Genomic DNA, 25,910 nt, shown 5'->3' with positions numbered 1-25,910 from the left:
CTTCCTTCCCTGAGGGTGGAGCCTTCCTTCCCTGTGGGTGGGGCCTTCCCTGTGGGTGGGGCCTTCCCTGAAGGTGGAGCCTTCCCTGTGGGTGGGACCTTCCCTGAGGGTGGAGCTTTCCCTGTGGGTGGGACCTTTGCTGAGGGTGGGGCATTCCCTGTGGGTGGAGCCTTCCCTGAGGATGGAGTCATCCCTGTGGGTGGGACCTTCCCTGAGGGTGGAGCCTTCCTTCCCTGAGAGTGGAGCTTTCCCTGTGGGTGGAGCCTTCCCTGAGGGTGGAGTCATCCCTGTGGGTGGGGCCTTACCTGTGGGTGGGGCCTTCCCTGAGGGTGGAGCCCTCCCTGTGTGTGGAGCCTTTCCTGAGCCTGGAGCCTTCCCTGTGGGTGGGGCCTTCCCTGTGGGTGGGGTCTTCCTTCCCTGTGGGTGGGGCCTTCCCTGAGGGTGGCGCTTTCCCTGTGGGTGGAGCCTTCCCTGAGAGCAGAGCCTTCCCTGAGGGTGGGGCAGGTGCACAGCGTGGATGGGACTTCTAGGCTGGGGTGGGGCCCAGGATTCTTCTTGAGGATCCTGAGTTGGCAAGGGTGGACAGACCTGTGGCCATCCTCAGCTGCTACCTGGCTTTTCAGGGTGTCACTTGGGAGGAGGGTGCCAGAGCCCTTGGTGATCCTTGATGTTTGCAGTTGCCCTCCGGGGTCTGCCCCGACCCCTCCTTCAGCACCATCCCCCCTGCACCTCCTGGAAGCCCGACCTTAGGAGCCTGGCCCTGCCCGTCTTTCCTGGGAATGTTGGCCATGCCCCTGTTTCTGCAAAGCGGCCTCTCTCAGCCCAGGGCGGGGACAGAAGCAGCCCTTGTGCTAATTTTCTTTGTTCTATTGTTTCCCCTACTTTCCTCGACTATTTGTTTCATTTTCTTTTTCTTATCCCGTTCTTTTTGAAATTTTCCGTTCTTTTCCCTTTGTGTGTGTGGAAACACTTGAAAGTTCGCAAACTCAAACCTACGGGGCCTCCAGGTAGGAAATGCATGGACAGAAGCCCTGTGTGTGTGTGTGGTTCTCATTCTGTGTCTGGAACTGTGACCAGGCAAGCCCCCGGAGCCCCACAGCCCACCCAGTCTGTAGAGTGACCACTGTCCCCGCCCACTGAGCATCCCTGCACCCCTGCCCTGCGTGGCCCCATGCTGGGCGGCCCGATCACCCTGGGCCCTCCCCTGCCTGGAGCCCACATGCCAACCCTGCCCTCCCTGGAGCCCATGTGTCAACCCTGCCCTCCCCAGGCCCATCCACCCTTCTCACCATGTCCCTGCCCCCAGCCGCTGCTTCCTGTTGCCGGCCCGCCTGTGTCCCTTGTGGTCTTGTCCTGTCCTGCTTCCGGCCTGGCTCCCCTCGTGCCTCCATCCCCACCCCACGGGCCCCATCTGTGAGCAGAGCAGGAATGGTGGATGGGGGGCTTCCCCCACCCTGGCACTGGGCACCTGTCTGGGGCCAAAGGTGCTCCCAGGCCAGGACCCCCAGGCCGGCCATGGTCCTTGTCCCACCGTGGCTCACGGGGTGGCCTCTGCGGGCAGCTCACCTCAGGGGTCTGCTTCAGGGTCTTCTGTCCTGGACTCAAGTTTCTCCTGAGTCTTGCCCTGGTGTCACAGGGGAACCCCAAGGCTCTGGGCCGTCCCACCCCTGTGCGTTCCTCACTGCTGAGAGCGGGAAACAGGGCTGTTTGTTCAGACTGGAGGGCAGTGAGCCGCTATGGGAAGCCTCACCCCCATACAGCACGAAGGGCCTCTCCCTGTCGGGTGGGCAAGCTTGTGCTCTGTGACGGCACCGCCCTGCAGAGCCTGGGGCCAGCCGCTCCCCACATAAACTGGGAGGGCTTCCTGCACAGAAGCCCTTGATGACTCCTCCAGGGGCCAGTCACCCATCCTGGAGGAGAGACCTGGCCACCCTTCCTGGGAACTGTTAGAATGTTGACCCTCCATTCCCAGAAGGGAAGTGGGTGCGATGCTGGGCAGTGGTGGGTCCCCGGCACCTCTGCCCCCGACATGCTCAGCCATAAGACATCTCCAATGTCTGCAGAGGCCCTGCCGCCCCTGGGGCCAGGTGGCTGGCGCTGAAGCCGGCTGCCCCCTCCCCAGCCTCTGCTCTCTCTCAGGGCCGCCCCCTCCCCTTGTTGCGCCCTCGTCCCACAGCCCCGTCCTGCCCTGGCCATGCTACCCACCTGTCTTGCCCTGGCGCTGCTGCTTTGTGTGTTCGAGGCATGGCCTCCTGTGTGGCTCTGAGGGCTGCCGTGTGTGTCTCTCATCTGGGCCTGTGTGCGTGTGGGTCCCGCCAAGGAGAGGTGGGGAGCCACCTGTGGCCCCCGGACAGACTCCAGCCAGCCTGGGCTCTGCTGCGCCCACAACACCAGCTCACCAGTCGCCTGGGTTCCTGCTCTGACCTGGACAGCGGACTGCCCTCTGGAGGGAGGGGGCTCACAGGAGCCCCACTCCTGCCAGCATTTTGGGGGGCACCTCTGGGGCTGCAGAGGGAACAAAGAGGCCGTAGACGGGATGGCGGGGCCTAGGAGCAGAGGCTGAGGAGGCGGAGGGGTGGGTCAGGGAGCCGGGTGGGGCAGAGGCTCCCGAGGAGGGCATCTCTTTCTGAAGCTAGCTGGAATACTCTGAGGGCACGGGCGGTGAGGAGCAGGCGGAGTGAGGTAGGGGGGAGTGGTGGGGGGGTGAAGAGGGGGACGTCCCACCCAGACATGGGGAGGCGCCTGCACGCCCACCTGGGGGGCTTCAGGGGACCCGGACCTGGTCCTGCTGGTGGCTGTGGGTGGCAGGGCAGGAAGATGGGGGTGGGTATGACCAGGACTGGGAAGGGGGCTCGGAGCAGAGCTGGGCATCTGGGCCTGATGAGCCTGGGCTCATCCTATAGACTCCAGAATGAGGTTCCCTTTGCCAAGCAAAATCCTTTTCTGTGTCCCCACCTCCCAACTCCTCCAGCTTTGGCAGAGAAAGTGGCTGTGTAGAGAGAGGCCGGGGCCCTAAATATATTCGGGTGCTGTCCTTCTGGGATGTTCAGGGATTAGAAGGGGGGCAGGGAGTAGGGCCTCCCCCGACCTGCGCACCCTCCTCCACCTGCTCCAGGCTGCAGGGTTGGGGCTGCATGGGTGGCCTGTTCCCTCCTCCCTCCTCTCTGCTGTCCCTGCTGGTTGACAAGGCCCCAGGCACAGCCAGAGAACGAAGGTGGCTCCTGGGACTGCCCAGGAGAGGTGGGCCTGAGCCCAGGACCCAGTGGGCAGCTGCCTGAAAGCCCGACCACATCACACGCTGCCGGGTGTCTGACACCGCAGGCGTCGGCCGGTGGAGCTGTGCAAGCTGAGGGAGGTGTCCCAGGACTCGGGCGGGTGAGACGCTCACTCCCCTCTCCTCCTCTCCCCCAGACTCATCCCCCCGTTGAATCAGCTGGAGCTGCTGAGGAACCTCAAGAGTAAATCTGGACTTGCTTTCAGGTCAGCCAGGGAGCTCCCGGTGGGGCGGGTGGGCGTTTCAGTCCTCTGGGGGCCCCGGCTGCCCACAGAAGACTTGCCCCGGACAGTGCCCCGGGGACTCCAGGGAGCTGGGATGCACAGGGACGCTGGACTTGGTGATGGTGGTGCTTTCTCTTTCCGTGTCTGCTGACCTGGTCTGGACTCCCATCCCCAGGCGGGCAGCTGGTCTGGGGGACGGGCAGAGAGGGAGGGGCAAAGGTTGACGTGGGACCCAGGTGTGTGGGTCGTATGACACAAAGTGTCCCGGCCCTGCGGACCCCCGGCCCTGCATCCTCCCGAGTGCCTGGTGGTGACTCAGGCACCAGTGGCACCTGCTGCCTCTCCTTCCGGCCCAAAGCCCACGGCTGTCAGAGTGCCGGGCGCCGAGGTAGGTTGCAGAAGGGCCTGCTGAGCGGGAGACGTGGACCACGCATTCACCTGCCAGGCCTGCCCACGGCCAGGGCCGTGCCCAAGCAGTTCCGTGTCAGAAAGCCCTTGGTGGGGCAGGAGCTTCTGGTGGGTTGGATGCTGGTCTCTGCCTCCTGGAGACACCTTTCTGTCCTGGAACCTGTCAGGACAATCTCAGATCATCCTGGATTTTCCGGGCGGGCCGAGTCCAGCGATGAGTGTTCTTACAAGGAGAGGGAGATGGGGAAACACATGGAGGAGACAGCCAACTAGCATGGAGAGGGACTGAAGCGATGTGGCCACCAGCCAAGGGCTGCCTGGAGCCACAGAAGCTGGAAGAGGCAGAAAGGAGCGTTCCCTGGAGCTGCTGGAGGGAGCAGGCCCCGCCCGCCTGCCCGTCCGCCCACCCTGCCCGTCCGGCCGCCCGCCCGCCTGCCACTTGGTTTTGGACTCTGGCCTCTGGGACGGTGAAAGAACAAAAGTCTGTTGTACACTCCAGCGGCACTTAGTTACAGGAGCTGTAGCACGTGAATCCAGACTTTAATCCCGGGAGCCGCGTGCTGCTGTGCTAAACACCTACAAGTGTGGGCGCAACTTCAGAACTGCGTGATGCGGGGGCTTGTTTCCTGGAATCACAGGTCCACGCGTGGAGGGCTTCAGCCCCAGCATGCGTCACACCCAGAGTCACACACACCTGATTTAAATGATTCTGATGACTTTATTATTTTATTTATTATTTTTGTTTGAGATGGAGTCTCACTCTGTCACCCAGGCTGGAGTGCGGTGGTGCGATCTCGGCTCACTGCAACCTCTGCCTCCCGGGTTCAAGCGATTCTCCTGCCTCAGCCTCCTGAGTAGCTGGGATTACAGATACCTGCTACCACGCCCGGCTAATTTTTGTTATTTTTGGTAGAGATGGGGTTTCACCATGTTGGTTGGCCAGGCCGGTCTCAAGTTCCTGACCTCAAGGGCTCTGCCTGTCTTGGCCTCCCAAAGTGCTGGGATTAAAGGCGGGAGCCACCGTGACCGGCCTCTGATGACTTTAGATGATGAAATTTGGGACTTTTTGAACTGATGGGATTTAGATGAGATTTTGGACATATTTTGAGGTGCATGCTGGAAGAAACTGAGGTGTCCTGAAGAGATGGTGGGGCTCAGGAGGAAGTGGGGATGCAGCTATTGGAAGCTGGAGGGAAGGCTGTCCGTGTGTTGTTGGTGGCAGAGAATCCGCCAGGCTGTGCACTGCTGTCGGGCAGAGGCAGAATTTTTAAGTGATGAACTGGGATATTGAGCCAAGAAGATTTCCAAGCAAAGTGTGGAAGGTGCAGCCTAATTTATTTCTGCTGCTCATAGTAAAGTGAGAGAGGAAAGAGGGAGATTTGGAATGGCACCTGGCCGATCCGCCAAAAGACTATAAAAAAGAAAAAAAAAAGAAGAAGAAGAAGAAAGCATTCAGGGCAGAACTGCTGTAAGAAATCAGAACGTGAAGGTTTGGGAGGTGCTCAGCCTGTCCAGCTTGCAAAGGGTCTTAAATTAGGAGATTCACTGTTGGCAAAGCCTGCTTTGGCGAGAAGCCCACAGGTGTGGCCAGACAGCCTCATAAGGTGCCAGGTGTGCGGCCGCAGCCTCCAGCGTCTCCACAGAGGCGTGAAGATGGAGCTACCCGGGAAGGACGTGCAGGGCGGCCTCTTGTCTAACGGCATCGTGCCCTGTGACATATTCAGGAGGCCCTGGAGGTTTTGGGGGGTTTCATACCAGCATAAACTAGATGGGCAGAGACAGCGTCAGACGAAGGTAAGAAGGCATCGAACTTCCGGGAGTCTGCAGGCAGGAAACAGGCCGGTGGCGTCCTCAGCTGTGAACACAAGCTGCCCTTCAGGAAACGGAGAGCGACGCCAAGGCTCCCGCAGAGGCCGGCGGGGCCGAGAGCCCCCAAGGAGCGTCCCCAGAGCTGTGCCACGTGGAGTTTGCCCACTGTGGTGGCCGGCGGCCCCTCTGTCATTCTCCCTTTCTGAGTGGGAAGGGCGGTCCTGCCGTTGATGTGGGTTTTTTTTTTTGAGACGGAGTCTCACTCTGTCACCCAGGCTGGAGTGCAGTGGCCAGATCTCAGCTCACTGCAAGCTCCGCCTCCCGGGCTCACGCCATTCTCCTGCCTCAGCCTCCCAAGTAGCTGGGACTACAGGCGCCGCCACCTCGCCCGGCTAGTTTTTTGTATTTTTTAGTAGAGACGGGGTTTCACCGTGTTAGCCAGGATGGTCTCGATCTCCCCACCTCGTGATCCGCCCGTCTCGGCCTCCCAAAGTGCTGGGATTACAGGCGTGAGCCACCGCGCCCGGCCTCTGCCGTTGATGTTTTAAGCAGATGACTTGTTTTGTAGATTCACAGGTGCGCGCACGGAGGACTTTAACCCCAGGTTGGTGCACACCCACAGTCTCTCACACACCTGATTTAAGTGATTGCCATGACTTTAGATGATGGGATTTGGGACTTTTTGAATGGATGGGATTTCTTCTTCTGTTTTTTTTTTCTCCGAGACGGAGTCTCCCTGTGTCACTCAGGCTGGAGTGCAATGGCACGATCACGGCTCACTGCAACTTCTGCCTCCTGGGTTCAAGTGATTCTCCTCCCTCAACCTCCCGAGTCTCTGGGATTACAGACGCCCGCCACCACACCCAGCTAAGTTTTGTATTTTTAGTAGAGACGGGGTTTCACCATATTGGTCAGGCTGGTCTCGAACTCCTGACCTCAGGTGATCTGCCTGTCTCGGCCTCCCAAAGTGCTGGGATTGCAGGTGTGAGCCCCCACGCCCGGCCAACAAATGGGAGTTCGATGAGGTTTTGGACACAGAGTCTGTCCTGCAGAGGGTGGAGACCTTTGGGGATCTTGGGAGGGGTGAGTGTATTCTGGACATAAGACGGCCATGAATTTTGGGGGGTTGGGGGAATGCAGTGGGTTGAATGCTGGTCTCCAAAATGTCCCAGAATGTGCAAATGTGGCCTTATTTGGGAAGAGGGTCCTTGCAGCTATAACTGAGTTTGGGATCTTGAGATGAGATCACCCTGGATCATCCCAATGGGCCCTATCCCGGTGACAGCTGTCCTTACAGAGCTAGAGGAGGGGAAGACACAGAGACATGGAGAGTGCCATGGAGAGACAGAGGCAGAGACGGAGTGGTGCAGCCACAAGCCAAGGACACCTGGGCCACCGGGAGCTGCAGGAGACGATGAGGGACCCTCCCCGAGAGCACGGCAACACGGTCTCTGCCACATGAAGTATTTGGAAGTGCACCAAAGAACCTGCTTGTAACATGGCGTACCAGCCGGGGCACCAGCCCAGGTGTTCGGACGAGATCGCTGGGGCCTCCCCATGGATGAGCCGAATCACAATCCACCGATCTCTACTCAATCTGCAATGCCTTTACCAGCAGAAACAGCCCCAAGTGAGACGCCGGAAGGCCCAGACAGCTTTGCCTGCAGGGCGAGGCCGGGACCGTTGGTTGGTGACACAAACCCTGGGCTCACTGACTGTGGCGCAATGGAGCCACCCCTGGAGAGTCGTGCGGAAGAGAATCATTCCATTGGGATGAGCGTGGGAAAAAGAGTCGGAGCAGCTCAGTCTGTCTCGAAAATTGATTGTAAACTAAACTCCCTTGCAGAGCTTTCTTCAGCAAACATGTCCTTTTTGGAACTTTATTAATATTGGTGTGGTTCTGGTTAAAATGAGTGTCCGTGAATGTGGGGGGGTAGTGACCCCCAGGTCAGAAGAGCAGAAGCCCCCGGCGGAGTCCCTCTTTCCTCTCAGAGCTGCTGCCGTGGGCCCTGGGGTGCCCGTTCCTGGGGCCGTGGGCTCTCTGGGGTGGGTGAGCTAGCTCCACCCCTGCCCAGCCTTCTCTGAGACCCCCCTCCCCTGCAGCCCCTGGCCCATGGGACTGTGGGGGGCTGGGCTGGTTAGGGGACCCTCAAGGGTGCTGAGCGGGCGGCCACTAACTCTCTATTGCTTCTGTTTGAAGGAAGGAGCCCCCGCCGGAGCCGTCTCCAAGGTCAGTGCCCCTCGCCGCTGCCCTGGTGTCTGCCATGTACACAACCGTCTGGTCTCTCTCCCACACGTTGGCACAACCTGTTGTGGAGACATGAGGGCCTTGTGTGTGCTTCCGTGTGTGACCGTGTGACTGTGTCCAGACCCCCGCCTGGCGGTGATGTGGGCCCTTAAATCACTTTTCCTGCTCACCCCTCCCCAGTGATTCAGTTTTACTTTGCAGCACTGTGGATCCGGGTAGCTGGGTGGCTTCTCAGGGGGATCCCCCACCCCGCCCACAAGTCTGGCCCCAGGGCTCTCGGAGGCAGGGGTTTCTGTTAGCGCACTCCCTCCAGCTGCAGGCACACAGCCTGAGCTCACAGCTGGCCTGAGTCGGGCCGGCCGGGGTGGAAGCTCCGAGTGGGCCTCTGGCCTTCCCTCCCGCTGTTCTGGGTCGGGAGTATCTGGAGCACATGGCACAGACCGGGGCCCCCTGTCCTCCGGGGAGGGTGGGACATCCTCTCTGCCTCGCGCCCCTGGGTGGAGATTCTGGCCAGCCTCCTCTCCCTGTTTGCTAAGGTCAAGGTGGGCCAAGGGTGCAGGTGCTCAGCCTGGTTCCCTCTCCCGGGCCCCTGAGGTTCTGCGGGTCAGGCAGATTGGAGACAGGACTTGTGTAAGGGGTGAAGGATGGAGACAGAGAAAATCAGGATCATTTCACAAGTTAATTCTACGTCTGCCGAGCCCCAGCCCCCCATGCGTCACCCTGAGGAGGTCCCAGGCTTCTCTCGGCCCCATCCACATGTTGCAGAGTAAATCTGGCCCCTCGGACCTGGAGTCCGAGATGGATGCCTGGCTGCTTCGCGCCCGTGCCCTCCTGGACAGGGTGACAGCTGGCGAGACACGGGGGGCTTGGGTGTGGGGAGATGGAGTGGGGCTGAGTTCCGTTTTTCCAGCCACCCCACATCCCACAGAAGGGGGGTCACGGTCAGTGCCTTGAGCTGGAAAGACGGGCAACGCTTCCGGCCCAAACCAACCAAGAGAACCACTAGGGGCCCGTTCGTCCTCTCAGAGGCTAAGAAAACGGACGAGGGCCCAGAAAGAGTTGTATGGGCAGCACGGCCTCTGCTGGTGCCCCCCCACTGCTGCCACTGCCGGGGCCGCGTCGTTCTCCTGTCACTGCCTCCCCCGCCCCTGCTGTTGGCCCTGAGGCTGGGAGTGGTTGTGGGGATGGACACTGTGCCCCCCACAATGGGCACCCTCGCCTGTGATTTGGGCGGAACCTCGGTGCTGTCCCAGGTGGACGAGAGGCTTCCGCGCAGCCGGGCCCCATGCCCTTGCTGAGAGCGACGCTGGAAATGCCCCGTGCCTCAGGGCCCTCGTGCTCGACGCCCCCCGCCCGGCCGCTCCACGTTCTCGTCTCAGCCTCTCTCTTTCTCTCTCTCCCTCCCGCCCTCCACCCCACCCATCTGGACACCCGCTGCCCCCAAGCGCTTTAATCCCTGTTACTGCCCTTCTTGGGCCCCTCTCTCGTCTGCCCTCTTTGGGGATGAGGTGCTGGCCCTGAAAGCGAACTCCAGGTGAGAACACGCGGGAGCCTCTGGGCTCTCCGGTAAGCTCTGTGGCTCCCCACCCCTCCCCCGTCTCTTCCCCATGTGTCCGGGGGTCCTTGCCTGCCTGTGCCTCCCATGCCCTCCCCCATGGGCGAGCGCCCACCTGCCCCGGCCCTCCTCCTGGGACGCCTGTGGTGAGGGACGTGGGGCTGCTGGGTCTGGGGCTTCCGGAAGGTGCCTGGGGTGCAGTGGGAGGGAGGAGCGGTCTCTGCCCTTGAAGGCCCTCCCTGCCCGTCCTGGGGTGCTCACCTGCCAGGTAATGGGGTGGCGTCTCTGTTCCCTGGCCTGGGGCCGCCACAGCCTGTCCAGTGCAGGGCTGTGCTTAGGAAGTTGTTCCGCAATCATTACCTGCCACGTCCCTGGGCTGCTGGGTGAGGGGCCTGCTCTGTGAAGCCTGAGGGAGAGCTCGGCTCCTGGTGCCCCTCTGCTGCCCGACCTGGGCTCTGTGAGTCTGGTGGGACCCGTGCCTCTGCCTGCCCTTTGGAGGTGGAGCCCGCACCCCACATGGCAGGACCCTGCTGGTGTCAGCTGGTCTTGGCAGGTGGATGGTGTGGACACAGGGACCCTCACTCACTGCTGAGACCCTCACCCCCATCCTAGCTCGGAACACAGGCACGTGGTGGCAAGCGACCCGGCTGGCGGGGGCTCGGTTCCCGTAGGAACCACTGGGGCTGTGCTGGAGTCAGAGGAGGCGTCTGCATTGGGGTCGGGTGGGGAGCCAGGCAGGCTGGGGCTTGGGCTGCCCGAGGCAGGGGTCCCGGGGGGGTCTCTGTGGCCAGGTGGGGGGCTCAGGCTGTGCTGCCCCAGGGGGGTCCTGGGGGGTCTCTGTGGCCACGGCGGCTCTGACTTGTGCTGTCTTGTCGCATCCTGCATCTCACTGCCTCCTGCCCCCGTGCTTGGAGGAGCCCCCAACAGCAGCTGCCCCCTTGTGCCTGTGTGGGCTCCCTCATGCCTGTGTGGGCCCCCTCGTGCCTGTGTGGGCTCCCTCGTGCCTGTGTGGGCCCCCTCGTGCCTGTGTGGGCTCCCTCGTGCCTGTGTGGGCTCCCTCGTGCCTGTGGGCTCCTCCTCCTCTTCTCAAGCACAAGTGTCCGCGTGTTTTTGGTGCCTGTCTGTCCTGTCGGGTCTTGGTCAGCATCTGTGGGTCTCGGGCTCGCCTGCCTGTCCGGCCTCGGGTCACGGCGCCTTCTCACACAGTGTGGAGCTCCCTGTGGCTGATGGGGCAGGAAGGAAGCCCAGTGCCAGCTGCAGACCCCAGGGTGAGGTGCAGCTGCACGGGCCCCCCACAAAACTTTGGGGGTCTTGGGGGGCTGTGGCTGCAGCGCCTCCCCACCAGCTCTCCCTGGCTCTCAGACCACGTTGCCCCATACAGGAGCTGCCAGCCACGGGTGGCTGTTAAAATAACGTGCATTAAAATGGGCACGATTAGAGATTCACTCTCGAGTCTCAGGTGCCTGGTGGCGACAGCCAGGGCTTCAGTGTGGCGACAGGACGATTCCATCGCAGAATTGGGCGGCAGGGGCAGCCCGGGAGGGGCCTCTTGGTCAAGGCGATCGTGATGGGGTCAAAACAGGAGACCTTGGGAGGTTTGGGGAAGCGGGACTCTGCCTCCTTCATGCTCCTTCCCTGGGGTGGCGAAGGTCTCCTGGGGCCCTCCAGGCAGGGGCTCTGTGCTTGGGCCTGGGCACCCTGGTGGTGCTGGTGGGAGTCTAAGGTCTTTGCCTGCCAGGAAGGCTTGGGTGTCATCATGGCTGCGGTGGCCACAGTGGAGAGACTCTGTGAGCAGTCAGAACCTTGGGCCCCGTCCCGCCCTCGCGTTCGTGGTTAACCAGCAAACAGAGTCCGGCCTTTTGCTATATCCCTTAGTGCCTGGGGACCCCAAAGCTGCTTGTGACCTAAAAAGCGGGACCGGCATGGGGGCTGGGGTGGAAGTTGGTCACCCGTCCTTGGGGTCTTGCAGGCCGGTGGGGCTCGCGGAAGGGTCCAGAGCCCTCAGCTACCCGGGTGGCCGAGTGCTGCCATGACTGGAGCTAGCCGTGTCCGTGACGCTGCGTGGAGAGCTGCCAGCGGGTTTATGCAGGGACGTTGGTGTCTAAACACGCGTGTGCAAGAAGGCAGGAGGCGGGACACTTTCCTCCCAGAGCCTGTGTGTTCTGAGTGGAAGCCGTCGTCACGCTGGGGTTCCTGGGGCGCCTAGTTTGAGAAGTGCTGTCTCAGGAAGCAGCGGCAAAGCGGGTGGGGGTGGCTGGGACGGGGAAAAGGAAGGGTTCTTGTCGTTCTTGGTGATTTGCTTTCATTTTCTGCTTAATCATTTGCATACTGTGATGCAGAGATAAATCGCCAGGGCTTTTGGGGAGATTCTTGGGAAAGCGTGCCAAGTTTTCTGAGCCTTTTCTAAGGAACGCCCAGCGGGGGCTGCCCCGGTGAAGGGCTTTGCACTGAGGGGATCCACCGAGCCCCGACGTGACTATCCTCAGGGGAGCCCTTGAACCCCCGGGTAGCCACGCCTGCAGCGGCAGCCACACCTCCTGGGTAACCCGAGACCCACCTCCAGCTGGGGGCCTGGCTGGCGTGGCCAAACGTCGCTGATTGGTTTGCGAAGCGGGACAGCTGCATGTTTTTCTCCCTAAAATGTGCTTCCGGCCCGGCGCGGTGGCTCAAGCCTGTAATCCCAGCACTTTGGGAGGCTGAGATGGGCGGATGACGAGGTCAGGAGATTGAGACCATCCTGGCTAACACGGTGAAACCCCGTCTCTACTAAAAAACACAAAAAACTAGCCGGGCGAGGTGGCAGGTGCCTGTAGTCCCAGCTACTCGGGAGGCTAAGGCAGGAGAATGGCGTGAACCCGGGAGGCGGAGCTTGCAGTGAGCTGAGATCCGGCCACTGCACTCCAGCCTGGGCAACAGAGCGAGACTCCGTCTCAAAAAAAAAAAAAAATTGTGCTTCCCACCCACACCCTTTCCTGGGATCACGTCCATCCCGAGCGGGGCTTCTGCGGCGTCTGAGGCCACATGTATTATTGTTTTGTTGGCATGAATACTGCAAAAAATAATACATCTTTTAAGACATGAACCCAAACTGTGGCTTTGGAAGGAAAAGGTATTTTTGGAGGAAAAAAAAAACACAAAAACCAGGGATTTTTTTTTCCTTCAGAAGTAGGGAAGTGTTTTCTTCTCCAGACGGTGGAGACGATGGTGCACCTTCCTCGCTGACCTTGCTTGGGCGCAAGCTCTGCTGCTGGGGACTGCACACAACACCCTGGGTGGTGGCGGTGCCTCAGTTTCCCTGCTCCCGGCCGTGTGCTGTTGCCGGCGCCCAGGACTAACTGTGCTCTCCTCATTTCCAGTAAAGGCAGCCCGTGCAGAGGGCCCCTGTGTGGATGCTGCCCCGGACGCTCTAGGTACCGCGGAACGCGCCGCACGGACTGACCGCTGCTGCACGGCTCCTCTGCCCCTCCCTGCTTACTAGAGGTTCTGGAGGAGCCAGGGGGAGGCTGGCGCCCCAACTCCAATTCTGACCCACCGCCCTCGCGGTGCGGGCTCAGCTCCTTCTATTCCAGCCGACAGCTGCCTGCAGGGCGGAGCTGGGCGAAGGTGGTTCTTCTTGCTCCCCACGCCTGGCGATGTCCTGCACGCAGCTGGAGGGGCCAGCCAGGGGCTCTGAACCCAGCAAGGCGTCCGTGCCTCCTGGGGTCCCCGACTGCTCTTCAGGGAGCGTTCCCCTGGGGCTGTCACTCTAGCACCTCTGCTGCACACCTGAGGACGACTGAGCCTTCCTGGCTGCCTCGCCCGCGGGAGGCAGCTCCGTCTGCGTGTGCCGGGCTCCTCAGGGTCCTGATGCATCAGAAGCCCCAGAAAGCCAGAGGCCCGCGGCTCCCTCTCCCAACAACAGGCCTGGTTTAGGGCAGGTGGAAACAGGACGGGGGAGGAGCCGCCCCCTTTGCACCGTGGGCTCCTGGCCTGCACTGTGACCCGCACCTCCCCTGTCCCTGCGTCCCCTGTCTGCTGTGGGGTGTGTGCAGGCCTGCACTGGGGGCCCCTCCCTCCTGGCCAACACAGCCCAGCAAGGTGGAGGCGGCTGTGTCGTGCTCACGTGGGGCCTCCTTGGCGCGTGCATGCCGCCCGTGGTGCTGTCCTCAGAGGGTTGGTGGGGCTGCATGCTGCCTACCTGTATCCGCGCATGCTCCAGACCCTGCTCCACGGGGGACCCGCAGCCCCCACCTCCCCCGGCCACCCTCTCCCTGCGACTTTGCTCTGCGCTTGTGTGCTTTGGAGTCGGTGCTTGCGGGCAGACTGTTGGCAGCCCAGAGAGGGAGACGGGCATGTGGGCTGCCCGGGGCACGGCCTGCTGGGGTTCTAGCAGGATGTCCTGCCTGTCCAGAGCTTCCGTCCAGGGTGCTTCTGGCCGCATGCTGGTCCCTCAGGGCAGGGGCTGAGGTCAGGCTGCTTGGGGACCAGAGGGTTTGGAAGTGGGGGTGGGAGCCCAGGCCAGAGATGACCCGTGGCAGGTCCTGTCCTGCTGCAAGCAGCCCCCACGGGAAGCCCCTTCATCCTCACACTCCCTGGGCATCATTGGTCCAGACACCAGCTGGGCGGGGCTCTGGATGCTCCTCAGCCTCCTGTTTCCTGCAGGCACCACACATCTGAATTTCCCCACGGGGAGGGAGGGTGGCAGGCAGGGTGGGGGTGGCACTCTCTCCCAGGTGCTTCTTGAGCCTGCCCCAGCCCCGTAAGCGCCAAGCGTAGGTGCCACGGACGCCCCTCGCACCCAGAGGGCAGCTCTGGCCGAGGGCTCCTCCCAGGCGGGCGTCGGCAGCTTTTCGCGTGTGCTTGTTCCTGGCTTGTGCGCCGAGGGAGGTTCCCGTGAGGCCATGTGCGCTCCTGGCAGCTGAGCAGGCTGGCGGGGTCGGGTGTCTGCAGCATGGAGCCTCACCGGCTGTGCTTGGAGGGTGCAGAGTTTGGGTCATGGTGGAGGTCCAGGGGAGGGAAAGACATGTCCAGGCCCCACCAGCCTCCTCTCCCTGGCAGAGCCTCCCTCACAGATCTGAGGTGGGAGCGGAGCCCGAGACCCGGGACAGCAGGGCCGTGCGGAGGCCAGGGCAGGCTCCTTCCCGCCGGCTCCGTCTTGGGGCAGTGCACGTGGGCTGCGTCCCGGTGGCCCTTGGGACTGTGCTGGCATCGGGTCCAGCAGGGCATGCCTGCCGCTTGTGGGACTGCGGCTCCTCGTGGTATCGGGGAGGGGGAGGTCCCCACTGGAAAATGGGAAGCAGACGTCATTGGGGCCGGGTCTTCTCTCCTGGGGCCTGTGGAATCCACGCCACTCCCTTCCTGCAACTCCCTGCGGACTACGGGGCCTGACCCTTCCTGGCCGGCACGTCTGTGTGGCGGCCTGGGTGTTTGACCCGTTCGTCTCCGAAGCCGCAGGAAGGAATCTGATGCCAATTCCTCAAGCTGTGCCTTTCCCACTGCAAGCCCTCAGCACTGGGCTCTGCCCAGAGACCAGCCAGGGGCAGCCCCGAAGCTGCAGTTGGGCCGACCGGCTCTGCCCTCCACCCGGTGCTTTGCCAGCTGCCATGAGAAAGGAGATGGCTGCTTCTCTCTCTTTGGCGACTGAACCTGCCTGGGGTGGAGAGGTGGAGAGAGGAATTGAGTCTTCCAGTGACTCCCACTTGTCCTAAGGCCTGAGCGGGGCCAGGAGGGCCTGTTCCTACCTCTGGAATGGCTCATGCAGTGGAGGAAGAGGAAACATTCCAGACCAGAGTCCCACGGAACCCAGGTGCTCCCCGGAGTCCCACGGAACCCAGGTGCTCCCCGGCCCCGGTCCGGTGCTCCCCGGCCACCTGTGCTTTTGTTGTTGGGACAGGGACCAGAGGCTGTCGGGACAGAGGCCCCCATGGCACCAGGACTCTGAGCACCCCTGGCCCCTGTGGGCACAGCGTGTTGGCCTCAGGCAGTGCAGGGCTGTGGACTCAGGGATGGGGTCCTGAGCGAGCCTGTACCATCGGCTCCTGATGTCCCCAAGCACGCGCCACCTCGGGGGGTCTCAGCCACTCCGTCTCTGCTTCCCTGAGCGGGCACCACACCCGGGGGCTTCCGTCTCTGCTTCCCTGAGCGGGCACCACACCCGGGGGCTTCTTTCTCTCAGAGACCTGAGTGGGCACAGATGGTCTGGGCGGTCACCTGCTGCCCGGGGGATGGGGTGGGGAGGAGCAGCCAAGCCACCCGCGTGTCCAGGCCGGGCAGATGGGCGCGGTGGGTCTCGTGTCTGTGGCTGGTTATCTCTGTGCCGTCTGGTGGCGTGTCTTTCTGGCTGTGGGTCCAGGGTTGGGGCTGATGGTGGCTGCTGACCGGGACCTCAGTCGCTCGCTGTTGGCTGTGGAGCTGCCGTGGGATCAGTGAGCCTGTGAGGCACTGGGCTTCCTCTCTGAAGTGTGTCAGGGATCTGCTGGGCCTCCCCACCCGAGGGCTCGTCTCAGGCCCCTGGAACGGTACTCTGGGCCCTGCCCAGAACCGCCCTGAGAAGTTCCGTGGCTGCTAAGCATGGCTGGGCACAAGCGGGTCCCCAGTTCACGAGAGCCCCAGTGTCCTCAAGGGAGCCAGAGGACTCTGATGCTTTCCAGACCTCAGGAGGCCACATCTGCCGGGTGCATCCCAACCACGGTGACCCCTCCCCTCCCCTCACTGTCGCCCAGAGGACGCTGGAGCTGAAGAACTTGGGTGCAAACCTGTCGCCACAGTCACCAAAAAACTCAGGAGCAAGGCAGGCCCAAGGACCCCTGAGAATATGGAGCTGGAGATCCAGCCAGACACAGCTGCAAATCCTGCTTCACGCCTCGCAGGCCGAGGGGGTGGGCCACAGCACTGCAGCTTCCAAGGCTGCCTCCCCCTGCCCTGGGGCAGGACTTGGACAGTGAGGCTTGTTGCTTGAGGCCCGGCTGGCGGAGGAGCCCTGTTATCCATTCCTTCCTTCCAGAAGCCTGAAGGAGCAGTTCTCTGACGACGCACCTGGTGGGAGGGAAGCCCGACAGGGGAGGCCTGAGCCCTCCCGAAGCCCGTCCCACCAGGCAGTCCCCCGGGTTGGGTGGAAAGGCTGGAGTGTGGCGGAAGGGTCCGCCGCAGACTCGGCCCCCAACGTCCTGTTGTCCCCCGGCCCCTTGACTCTGGGGCAGAAGGAGAGGGACAGGCGGCGGGCGGGCAGGAGGGAGGCTGCTTCCTGGGAGCAGTTACAGGTGTGAAAAGGCCACAGGGGAAACCACGGGTGGGGCCAGGGCAGACAGAGGTGCCCGAAGGAGAGCCGCAGCCCTGGTGTTTGGGACGCCCATTGCCCTGCGTGTCACTGGGTGAGGGGCTGGCGGGACAGCGTGAAGAAGGCACTGGCACCTCATGGTGGTAGCGGAAAGTGATTTAAGAGTCCACAGACATCAACTCCCCCGACACAGCCGAGCTCTGGCCACGCCTGGGCCAGCCGGGGGAGCTTGCCGCCCACCCAGCCTCCCCTCCCTCCCTCCTCCCGCCCGGTGCTCGGTCCCCGTGGCATCTGCTCTGAGCCACCTGTGTGGCTGGCTGTTCTTCAGACCTGTGTCTCCCTGCAGCGCGTGGGCGGCGTTGGCCGTGAGCAGACACGGTCTGTGTTCTTTCCAGAGTGACTTCTCTCGCTGTTTTTCTGTCTGTCTGTCTGTCTGTCTGTCTGTCGGTTCCCATGGGAGCAGCCAGAAGGTCAGTTTGAAAGATCGTGTCTTCTCCAGCCCCCGAGGCGTAGCTGCCAAGGGGAAGGGGTCCCCGCAGGCCCAGACTGTGCGGCGGTCACCCAGCGCCGACCAGAGCCTCGAGGACAGCCCCAGCAAGGTGCCCAAGAGCTGGAGCTTCGGGGACCGCAGCCGGGCGCGCCAGGCTTTCCGCATCAAGGGCGCCGCATCACGGCAGAACTCCGAAGGTGGGTCTGGCCGCGCCGCCCTCTCCAGGGATGGAGGTGGTGCCCGAGCCACTGGGACACCCGGTGGCATCACAGCCTCTTGTGCTTGCTCTTGGAGCGGGAACCCCCATCCTTTCTAAAATTGAGTTACATTCATGCAACCTAAAATTAACGATTTAAAAGTGTACGAATTCAGTGGCATTTGGCACACTCATGGTGGCGTGGTCGCCACCACTTCAGCCTAGTTCCAGAACATTCTCATCACCACGGAAGGAAACTGTGGCCCCATCAGTGGTCACCCCTTTCCCTGCCTCAGCCACAGCGCCCACCGCTCTCGGGCCGTGCGTGTCCACGGCTCCTGCACGCGGCCGTCGGGTCTGGCTTCCTTCACTGAGCCTCAGGTGTCAGGCCTGCACCTTCCGCTGTTAACATCTGTGTGTGGATGCACCATGTTCTGTTCATCCGTTGGCCGGGGTGTCCTTTGATGCCCCACGTCGACCACTCCCTGTGGCCACAGGCTGCCGGGGAAGGTCACCCGGATGCAGAGGGGAGGGTTTCCAGAAAAGCAGGTGCACCCATGGGGCACCCCAGGGAGCCTCAAAGGGCTCCCTGGTGCTCTGTCCAGCTGGTGTACCCTGCAGGACCCCGGGAATGGGTCTCCTGGCCCCCTCGACCCCTCACGGCCTGTCTCCTTCCCCCCAGAAGCAAGCCTCCCTGGAGAGGACATTGTGGATGACAAGAGCTGCCCCTGCGAGTTTGTGACTGAGGACCTGACCCCGGGCCTCAAAGTCAGCATCAGAGCCGTGTGGTGAGGCCCCTGCCCAGCTGGGAGCCTGGGGGAGTGAGGAGGGACCTCCCGCTCGGTGGTCCTGCCTCCTGCAGGTGCTCATGGGGCTGGACAGAGCCGCCCAGAGACAGGGTCTACCAGGAAAAGAAAGGGCCAAGACACGGCAACCTGGCTGAATGTCCTGGAGTCCACTCTGGGACTCGGGTGGGCTTCGGGTGGGACGCTGGTTCAGCAAGAGGCCTGAGGCCTGGTGCCACCTGGCTTAGGAAGCAGCTCAGCCACTTTGTGCCTGCTGTGGCATGGAGTCCAGGGGGGCATGGCCAGGCCTGCAAGCCCCACCTGTCACGGGCATAGCAGGGCCACGAACAGGCCCTTGTGTGTGTGGAGCTGGTGGGAGGCAGACAAGACAGGCAAGTCCAGCCATCTTCAGGGGCCGCGGTCTCAGAGGTGCTGGGAGGGCGACAGGCAGGCAGACGCAGGGCCAGCCTGGTGCATGTGGCTGGGGTCTCTGGCCCAGGGCTCACGGCCCCACCCACCCCCTGCAGTGTCATGCGGTTCCTGGTGTCCAAGCGGAAGTTCAAGGAGAGCCTGCGGCCCTACGACGTGATGGACGTCATTGAGCAGTACTCAGCCGGCCACCTGGACATGCTGTCCCGTATTAAGAGCCTGCAGTCCAGGCAAGAGCCTCGCCTGCCTGTCCAGCAGGGGACGAGAGCGGGGTGGGCTTCTGGGACAAAGCCCACTGTGGCCCACGGTGGGAGGGCAGGGGGTGTGCGGGGGGGCCTCCTCCCCCACCCATGTCGGCCTCTGTCAGCTTCTGTTGTGTCTTCACAAAGTCGGTTTTAATATTTCTGTTGTTTCCCCCGTCTTTCCCCCATCCACACTGCGGTGGAAAAGTGTGTGCACCTGCGTGTGTGGGTCCTTGAAAACGTGTGTGTGCATGTGTGTGTGTATAAGTCACGCATGCACACGTGTGCTTCCGCACAGGTGTATGTGTGTGGTGTGCACATGTGGCTCTGCTCTGCCATGTATGCACGTGTGTGGGGAGTGCATACATGTGTGTACACATGTGCGCATGTGTGTGCATGTGTGTTGGGGATGGAGTAATTCTGTTGAGACATGAAGCTGCAGGGTTCCCGTGGGCCCCGCCAGGCAGCAGTAATGCTATTTGGCACCTTTTCTTCTTCTACCTGCCCTTCTTGGTGTAGGTGTCCCCTAAGTCCACACGTGTGCAGCCTCAGGCACATACAAACAGGCATATACACACGAGTGGGTGTTTATGTTGCCTGTAAGGGGGACACACGGCTGTTGGGAGTCTCTCCTGCAGTAGGGGACATGCTCCTGCCTATCAGGGTCCCCTCCCTCTCCCAGGCCCCCCAACCAAGGCTGTAGCAGTTTCCCAGCCCTGGAAGCGAGGCTGGGCCCCTGTTACAGGGAGGAGGCTGGGATGGTCAGGGACAACCGGGGTCACAGCCCAACTCCGGGCCTTCCAGCCGAGTGAAGCTCTCCTCTGAGGCAGTCGAGAACCCCACCCTGGGGCTCCTGCCCAGTCCTGTTTCAGGGGGCCAGGGAAGGGGCGCCTCCAGGCCTTAGCCCACTGCTGCTGTGCGGGGACTGCTGAGCCATCCCCTGCGCCCCGCTGGGCTCCAGCCGCGAGGCCTCTTTTCCAGCGTCGTCTCTGGAGCAGCGGCCAGCGCTGGCCTCGTGTGCGTGTGCGTGCGCGTGCAGAACGCCCTCCTGTCGACTTTTGTGCTTTGTGTCCACATCTCTCTCACTTCAGCTGTTTTTGTTCACCAGGATCTCGTCCTAAATTTTCCCTTTCCTTCCCTTCCCTTTCTCTCTGGAAAAACAAACAAACCAAACCAAACAGCCCAAGGACCCCAGGAGTCCTCGGCCGGCTCCTGACAATGCGTTTCACGTTGCCCCGCAGCGGCCTGTCTGGTACCGGCTCCCGCTGCAGGCGCCTCCCCTGCACTGCACGCTCCGGGGCGCAGCACCCGGGTCTCCGCAGTGGGGCCTCCCGCCACCGCTCCCGAGTCAAACGCTTTGCTTGAAACACGGGAAGGACTTGGCAAATCCAAGGTCCAGCGAGGTGGTGTCCGCACCCTCTGTGGGAAAGCACCTGTTTTGACGAAGCCTCACTGTTGCTTCTGTTGGGTGTTCCTTCCATTTCCGCCAGTTCCTGGCCAGCTCCTTCTTTCATGTGGCTTTACGATGCATTTTGCTGGTGTCTCTTTTCTTGTTTACTCTGCCAGGATAGATATGATTGTGGGCCCCCCACCCCCTTCAACTCCCCGGCACAAGAAGTACCCCACCAAAGGACCCACGGCCCCTCCGAGAGAGTCACCCCAGTACTCACCTAGGTTAGGATGCCAGCACCTCTCCGACGTGTCTGTGGAATGGCCGGCCCCTTCGCTCCAGGCCACATGACGGCAGCACCTTGTACCACCCTTTCCCCGGGCCAGAGGGGATGCTCGGGTTTTCTCTGTGCCTGAAAAGGCAACATGAGGGAGAAGGCCCTTCCTCCTCCAGGGCCCCAGGCAGGCTGTGCCCATGTCAGGACTGCCAGGGGCCCCACTGCTCCTCTCAACAAGTGCCCTGGGGAAGCCGGGGGCTCTGGACGCCCTGTGAGACTTCCCTCTGGAGTTGGGAGGTCCCCGGGCAGCACCTCCAGGATGAGATGCCATCAGACCTTCAGGGATGTCCCCCTTGCCCTGCTCCCGCCCCCTGGACAGGCCCCTCCTGGCAGAGGGCCCTCCAACCTCCCCAGGCACTGACCTGCCCCTCAGCACCTGCCCACTGCGGGGGTGGGCTTGGCCGTGTGCACGGCCCCGTGTGGCTCTGAGCAGGTGGAGCTGCGTGTCTGTGGCTCTTCCCTCTCGTGGAAGATACAGATGGTTACAGCATCTACCCCTTAAGCCACTGGGAAGAAATGTGAGCAAAGGCCTGCCAGGTGCCCGGCACAGACGTGTACTGAGCAGCTCCGGTGCTGGCTTTCAAGCCGCCAGCATCCTAATTAGTGTTTTTGATAAAGGAGCTGGCGAGAGCCCCAGCCGATGGGCAGAAGAGGCGCGGCCCACGTGAGCTGGCAGAAACCGATTCTGTAGTGATTAATTCAGACTTTCCAAGGCCTTCCTGCCTCCCAGGGACCATTCAGATGACGGTGGTTCCCCATCTTCTGGCAAGTCTGATAGGCTGAGGGAGGGCACAGCCCCCCGGGCAGAGGCCTGGAGGCTGAGCATAGACCCCTGGCCCGCATAGACCCCTGGCCCTCCCTGACAGCTCAGGGCAGAGGGTTTCTGGGCACAGCCGATGCCAGTGTCTGGGCAAATGAAGCCCAGGCCTAGGCTGTTGGGGGCAGCGTCCGGGGCGAGTCTGACCCCTCCTCCGTCTGTGGTGGGTTTCTGCCTGTGAGGCTGAGGTTCTGTGCACTGGACACGTCAACCCCACGCTCCTTGCATGAGAACGGAGTTTCTGGGAGCAGGCAGGGCGTCGTCTGTTACTGCCCAACCCAAGGCAGCCCCAGACAGTGTTTACAGGGTTCCCTGCTCTGCGGTGCCCCCCAGGCCCAAGGGTGCTGTGCCCTGGGGCTGGTCCTCCGTCCTCCTGTGCCTTGCCACAGGGGACAGCAGTTGGGCGTCCATAGCTGTGAACTCGGAAGGTCCTCTGTCCTCAGGAGACGTAGGTTCACACAGAGAGGGGGCCGGGGGACAGTTGGAGCACTTGCCCCACCTCACGGGGCACTGAGCACTCAAGGATCAAGTCTCCCCCAGTCTGGGGTCCAGGGCAGGAGGGGCACAGGGTCCTCAGAGGAGCCCCCAGCAGCAGCTCCAGGCTGAGCCCGTGGCCAGGGCTCCTATTGGGACTGAGCAGGCGGGCGGCCCGTCATGTGGCAGGGGCGAAGGTGCTGAGCATCTGCCTGGACTGTGTGGACGCCCCGAACACCAGGGACCCCCATCTCCTCCATCGCCACTGGCGTCTGCTCGGAGCCAGAGGGTCCCCTCCCGCTGCCCCTCCCCCCGTCCCCTCCCGCCCTCCTGGCCCTATTGCATGAGTCCAGCATGAAGCCCCGCAGAGCATGAGGAGCTGCACTGTGGCCGACGCGAGCCTGAAACCCCCTCTGTTTCTTGCAACAGAAAGAAGAAAACACCCCCAGCCCACCCTCCCCCACCCCCATCAGAGGCAGGTAGGGCAGCCCAGTGGCAGGAAGTGAGGACTCGGCCCCGTCGGGCTGGTGTGGGGCGCTCTTCATGTACCAGGCCCCAGTCCAGAGGAGACTCGGGAGCTTGTGCCCTCGCCTGGGTGGGTCCTGCTCAGCCACACCCTGTCTCGAGCTGCCCTTGTCCAGCTGGACTTTTATAGACTTACTGCAGGGTCTTCGTTTCCAAGTGAGTTCCCATGTAGCTACAGGCCTCAGCGCACACCCACAGTGGTGGCCCCCGCCAGCCCAGCAGCGGCCATGGCTCTGTGGCTACCAGACTGGTCAGAAGCCCCTGTCCCTGAGGGCAAAGGAGCCTCCCTCCCTTTTTATTGTCATGAGTGACCTATGGCCTCATTGGAGATCAGCTCAGCTGAATTCTGCATCCTGCAGACACATAGGCTCACACGCAAATGTGCACAGTCTTGCACACATGAACACATGCATACGTGTGGTCACACAAACTTGTGCAATGCAAGAGGGCACACACACACAACTGAGGACACACACGTGCAGTATGCACACGCCTGGGTACACCCATGCACACACACGTGCAGTAGGCACACACCTGGGTACATATGTGCACACACACGTGCAGTATGCACACACCTGGGTACATACGTGTGCACACACGTGCAGTATGCACACACCTGGGTACATACGTGCAGTATGCACACGCCTGGGTACACACGTGCACACACACGTGCAGTATGCACACGCCTGGGTACACACGTGCAGTATGCACATGCCTGGGTACATACGTGCAGTATGCACATGCCTGGGTACACACGTGCACACACACGTGTAGTATGCATACGCCTGGGTACACACGTGCACACACACGTGCACACACCCTCGCAGCTTTGTCTCCCCTCCTCTGGTTTGTGCGTTGGTTCCTGTGCTGCTCTGTGCCCTCCCTCCTTGTCCTGGTGCATGGAGCTGCAGCTCTCAACGCCTTTTCTGCTTCTGTTATCCCCGCCACAGACATTTAACTCTGTCCCCATCAGACCTGGTGGGGCCGACGGCCTCAGTGGCACATTACGTAGGAGTAAAGCTCCAGGGTGGGCATGGGTAGGGGGAGGGGCATCCTCCGGAGTGGGCTCCAGGCCCTGCAGTGGGAGACCCTCCGTGGGCTGTGGGGTCACTAGGCCTTGAGCAGGGAAGAGGGTGAGCAGGTGGGGCTGGCTGGAGGGAGCCGGGAGCCCACGGAGAGGAGCCAGGTGACTTGGTCCTGGTGGGAGCTTCCTTTACTCCTCGCTAATGTGCCAGGCCCCTCGGGGACAGAGTGGGCAGGAGCAGAACCTCGCGGTGCCAGAAGACGGGCTGAGAATGGGGTGTACCCCGTCCATCTGTTCTGGCACCCGCTGCCCCCTGGTCGGCTCTGGGCTGGGCCTGCAGCCTGGCCCAGGAGGAGAGGGCAGGGGCCCTGCTGCACCCACCCGAACTCATGCTTTGCGGTCTCTGTTCCTGGTAGAGTGGACCAGATTGTGGGGCGGGGCCCAGCGATCACGGACAAGGACCGCACCAAGGGCCCGACCGAGGCGGAGCTACCTGAGGACCCCAGCATGATGGGACGGCTCGGGAAGGTGGAGAAGCAGGTGCGAGAGGCTGGGCGGGAGGGGTGCGGGTCTGGAGGGCTGTGGTGCCTGCTGTCCTGGGGCCCTTACTGTCAGTCTGTGGCAGTGTGGGCTTCAAGGGCTGGGTGCCACGGAGGGGGGCTCCTCAAGTCTAGGGGGCATATGCCCCTGTCACCACTGACAGCTGCTCTGTGCAGACCCCTCACACCTCACCGTAAGCCCCCCGCCCCCGGCCTGGGGTGCCTTCCCTCCTGACAGTCCCCAAGAGTCTGCTGCTTCCACGTCCCCTGTAGAATGTGCCAGAAGTTGTACCTGCCTGGCCTTCCTCCTCTCTGTCCTCCTTGCCTGACACCCCAGCCACTGTCTTCTGGGGGTGCATTCTCAGAAACCACCGCAGAGGACCCCTGTTTTGGGGTCTGCATCTGAGAACTGGGCCTGAGCAGTAAGTGAGGAACTGCCAGGTCCTGCCCTGTGGGGCTTTCCCTGAAGGGGGTTCCACAGTGGGCAGCAGGAGGGCCTGGCTCTGAACACATGCCCCAACCGTGGAGCTGGAGGCTGAGCCCCCAGGGGTCTGGGAAGGAGGAGGAGCTAGTCGGGGGCCTCCTCTTCCTGCCCCTCCAGCTTCCAGGGAGCAGGGGTACCCCCTCCCTGCACCTCTCCAGCGAGCAGCCCGGGTCCCCCCACCTCCTGGGACCAGCCCAAGTCGACTGACTTCCTGGGAGTGGCCCAGGTCCCCCCATCTCCTAGGACCAGCCTGGGTCCCCCCCACTTCCTGGGACTAGCCTGGGTCCATCCTGTTTCCTGGGACCAGCCTGGGTCCCCCCGTTTCCTGGAAGCAGCCCAGGTCCCCCCGTCTCCTGGCACGGGCCCTCGCAGCCCAGCCCAGCAGCCCCTTTTGCAGGTCTTGTCCATGGAGAAGAAGCTGGACTTCCTGGTGAACATCTACATGCAGCGGATGGGCATCCCCCCGACAGAGACTGAGGCCTACTTTGGGGCCAAAGAGCCGGAGCCGGCACCTCCGTACCATAGCCCGGAAGACAGCCGGGAGCACGTCGACAGGCACGGCTGCATCGTCAAGATTGTGCGCTCCAGCAGCTCCACGGGCCAGAAGAACTTCTCGGCGCCCCCGGCTGCGCCCCCTGTCCAGTGTCCGCCCTCCACCTCCTGGCAGCCACAGAGCCACCCGCGCCAGGGCCACGGCACCTCCCCCGTGGGGGACCCTGGCTCCCTGGTGCGCATCCCGCCGCCGCCTGCCCACGAGCGGTCACTGTCCGCCTACGGCGGGGGCAACCGTGCCAGCACAGAGTTCCTGCGGCAGGAGGACGCCCCGGGCTGCAGGCCCCCTGAGGGGACTCTGCGGGACAGCGACACGTCCATCTCCATCCCGTCTGTGGACCACGAGGAGCTGGAGCGTTCCTTCAGCGGCTTCAGCATCTCCCAGTCCAAGGAGAACCTGGATGCTCTCAACAGCTGCTACGCGGCCGTGGCGCCTTGTGCCAAAGTCAGGCCCTACATCGCGGAGGGAGAGTCAGACACCGACTCCGACCTCTGTACCCCCTGCGGGCCCCCGCCACGCTCGGCCACCGGCGAGGGCCCCTTTGGTGACGTGGGCTGGGCCGGGCCCAGGAAGTGAGGCAGCGCTGGGCCAGTGGACCCGTCCGCGGCCCTCCTCAGCACGGTGCCTCCGAGGTTTTGAGGCAGGAACCCTCTGGGGCCCTTTTGTTACAGTAACTGAGTGTGGCGGGAAGGGTGGGCCCTGGAGGGGCCCATGTGGGCTGAAGGACGGGGCTCCTGGCAGTGACCTTTTACAAAAGTTATTTTCCGACAGGGGCTGGAGGGCCCGGCAGGGCCCTGTGGCTCCAGGAGCAGCGTGCAGCAGTAAGGCCGCCCTGTCCACTCTGCTCAGGGC

At 62.5% G+C, this 25,910-nt stretch overlaps 1 protein-coding gene across 1 annotated transcript in view; it reads left to right on the top strand.

Annotated features, from left to right (window-relative positions):
• KCNQ2 (potassium channel, voltage gated KQT-like subfamily Q, member 2) overlaps nucleotides 1-25,634 on the top strand; it is a 62,743-nt gene extending 37,109 nt beyond the window's left edge. The window contains exons 11-18 of the mRNA XM_011992433.1: nucleotides 978-1,007; nucleotides 3,412-3,480; nucleotides 7,916-7,945; nucleotides 17,237-17,460; nucleotides 18,142-18,247; nucleotides 18,772-18,903; nucleotides 23,899-24,022; nucleotides 24,903-25,634. Coding sequence (XP_011847823.1) covers nucleotides 978-1,007; nucleotides 3,412-3,480; nucleotides 7,916-7,945; nucleotides 17,237-17,460; nucleotides 18,142-18,247; nucleotides 18,772-18,903; nucleotides 23,899-24,022; nucleotides 24,903-25,634 — 1,447 coding nt within the window. The remainder of the gene's footprint in view (nucleotides 1-977; nucleotides 1,008-3,411; nucleotides 3,481-7,915; nucleotides 7,946-17,236; nucleotides 17,461-18,141; nucleotides 18,248-18,771; nucleotides 18,904-23,898; nucleotides 24,023-24,902) is intronic.
• The last annotated feature ends 276 nt before the right edge of the window (nucleotides 25,635-25,910 follow it).

Source organism: Mandrillus leucophaeus, unplaced genomic scaffold (genome assembly GCF_000951045.1).
Source record: "Mandrillus leucophaeus isolate KB7577 unplaced genomic scaffold, Mleu.le_1.0 Scaffold41, whole genome shotgun sequence".
Lineage (NCBI taxonomy): Eukaryota > Metazoa > Chordata > Mammalia > Primates > Cercopithecidae > Mandrillus > Mandrillus leucophaeus.
This window is presented reverse-complemented; position numbering and strand designations above follow the sequence as displayed.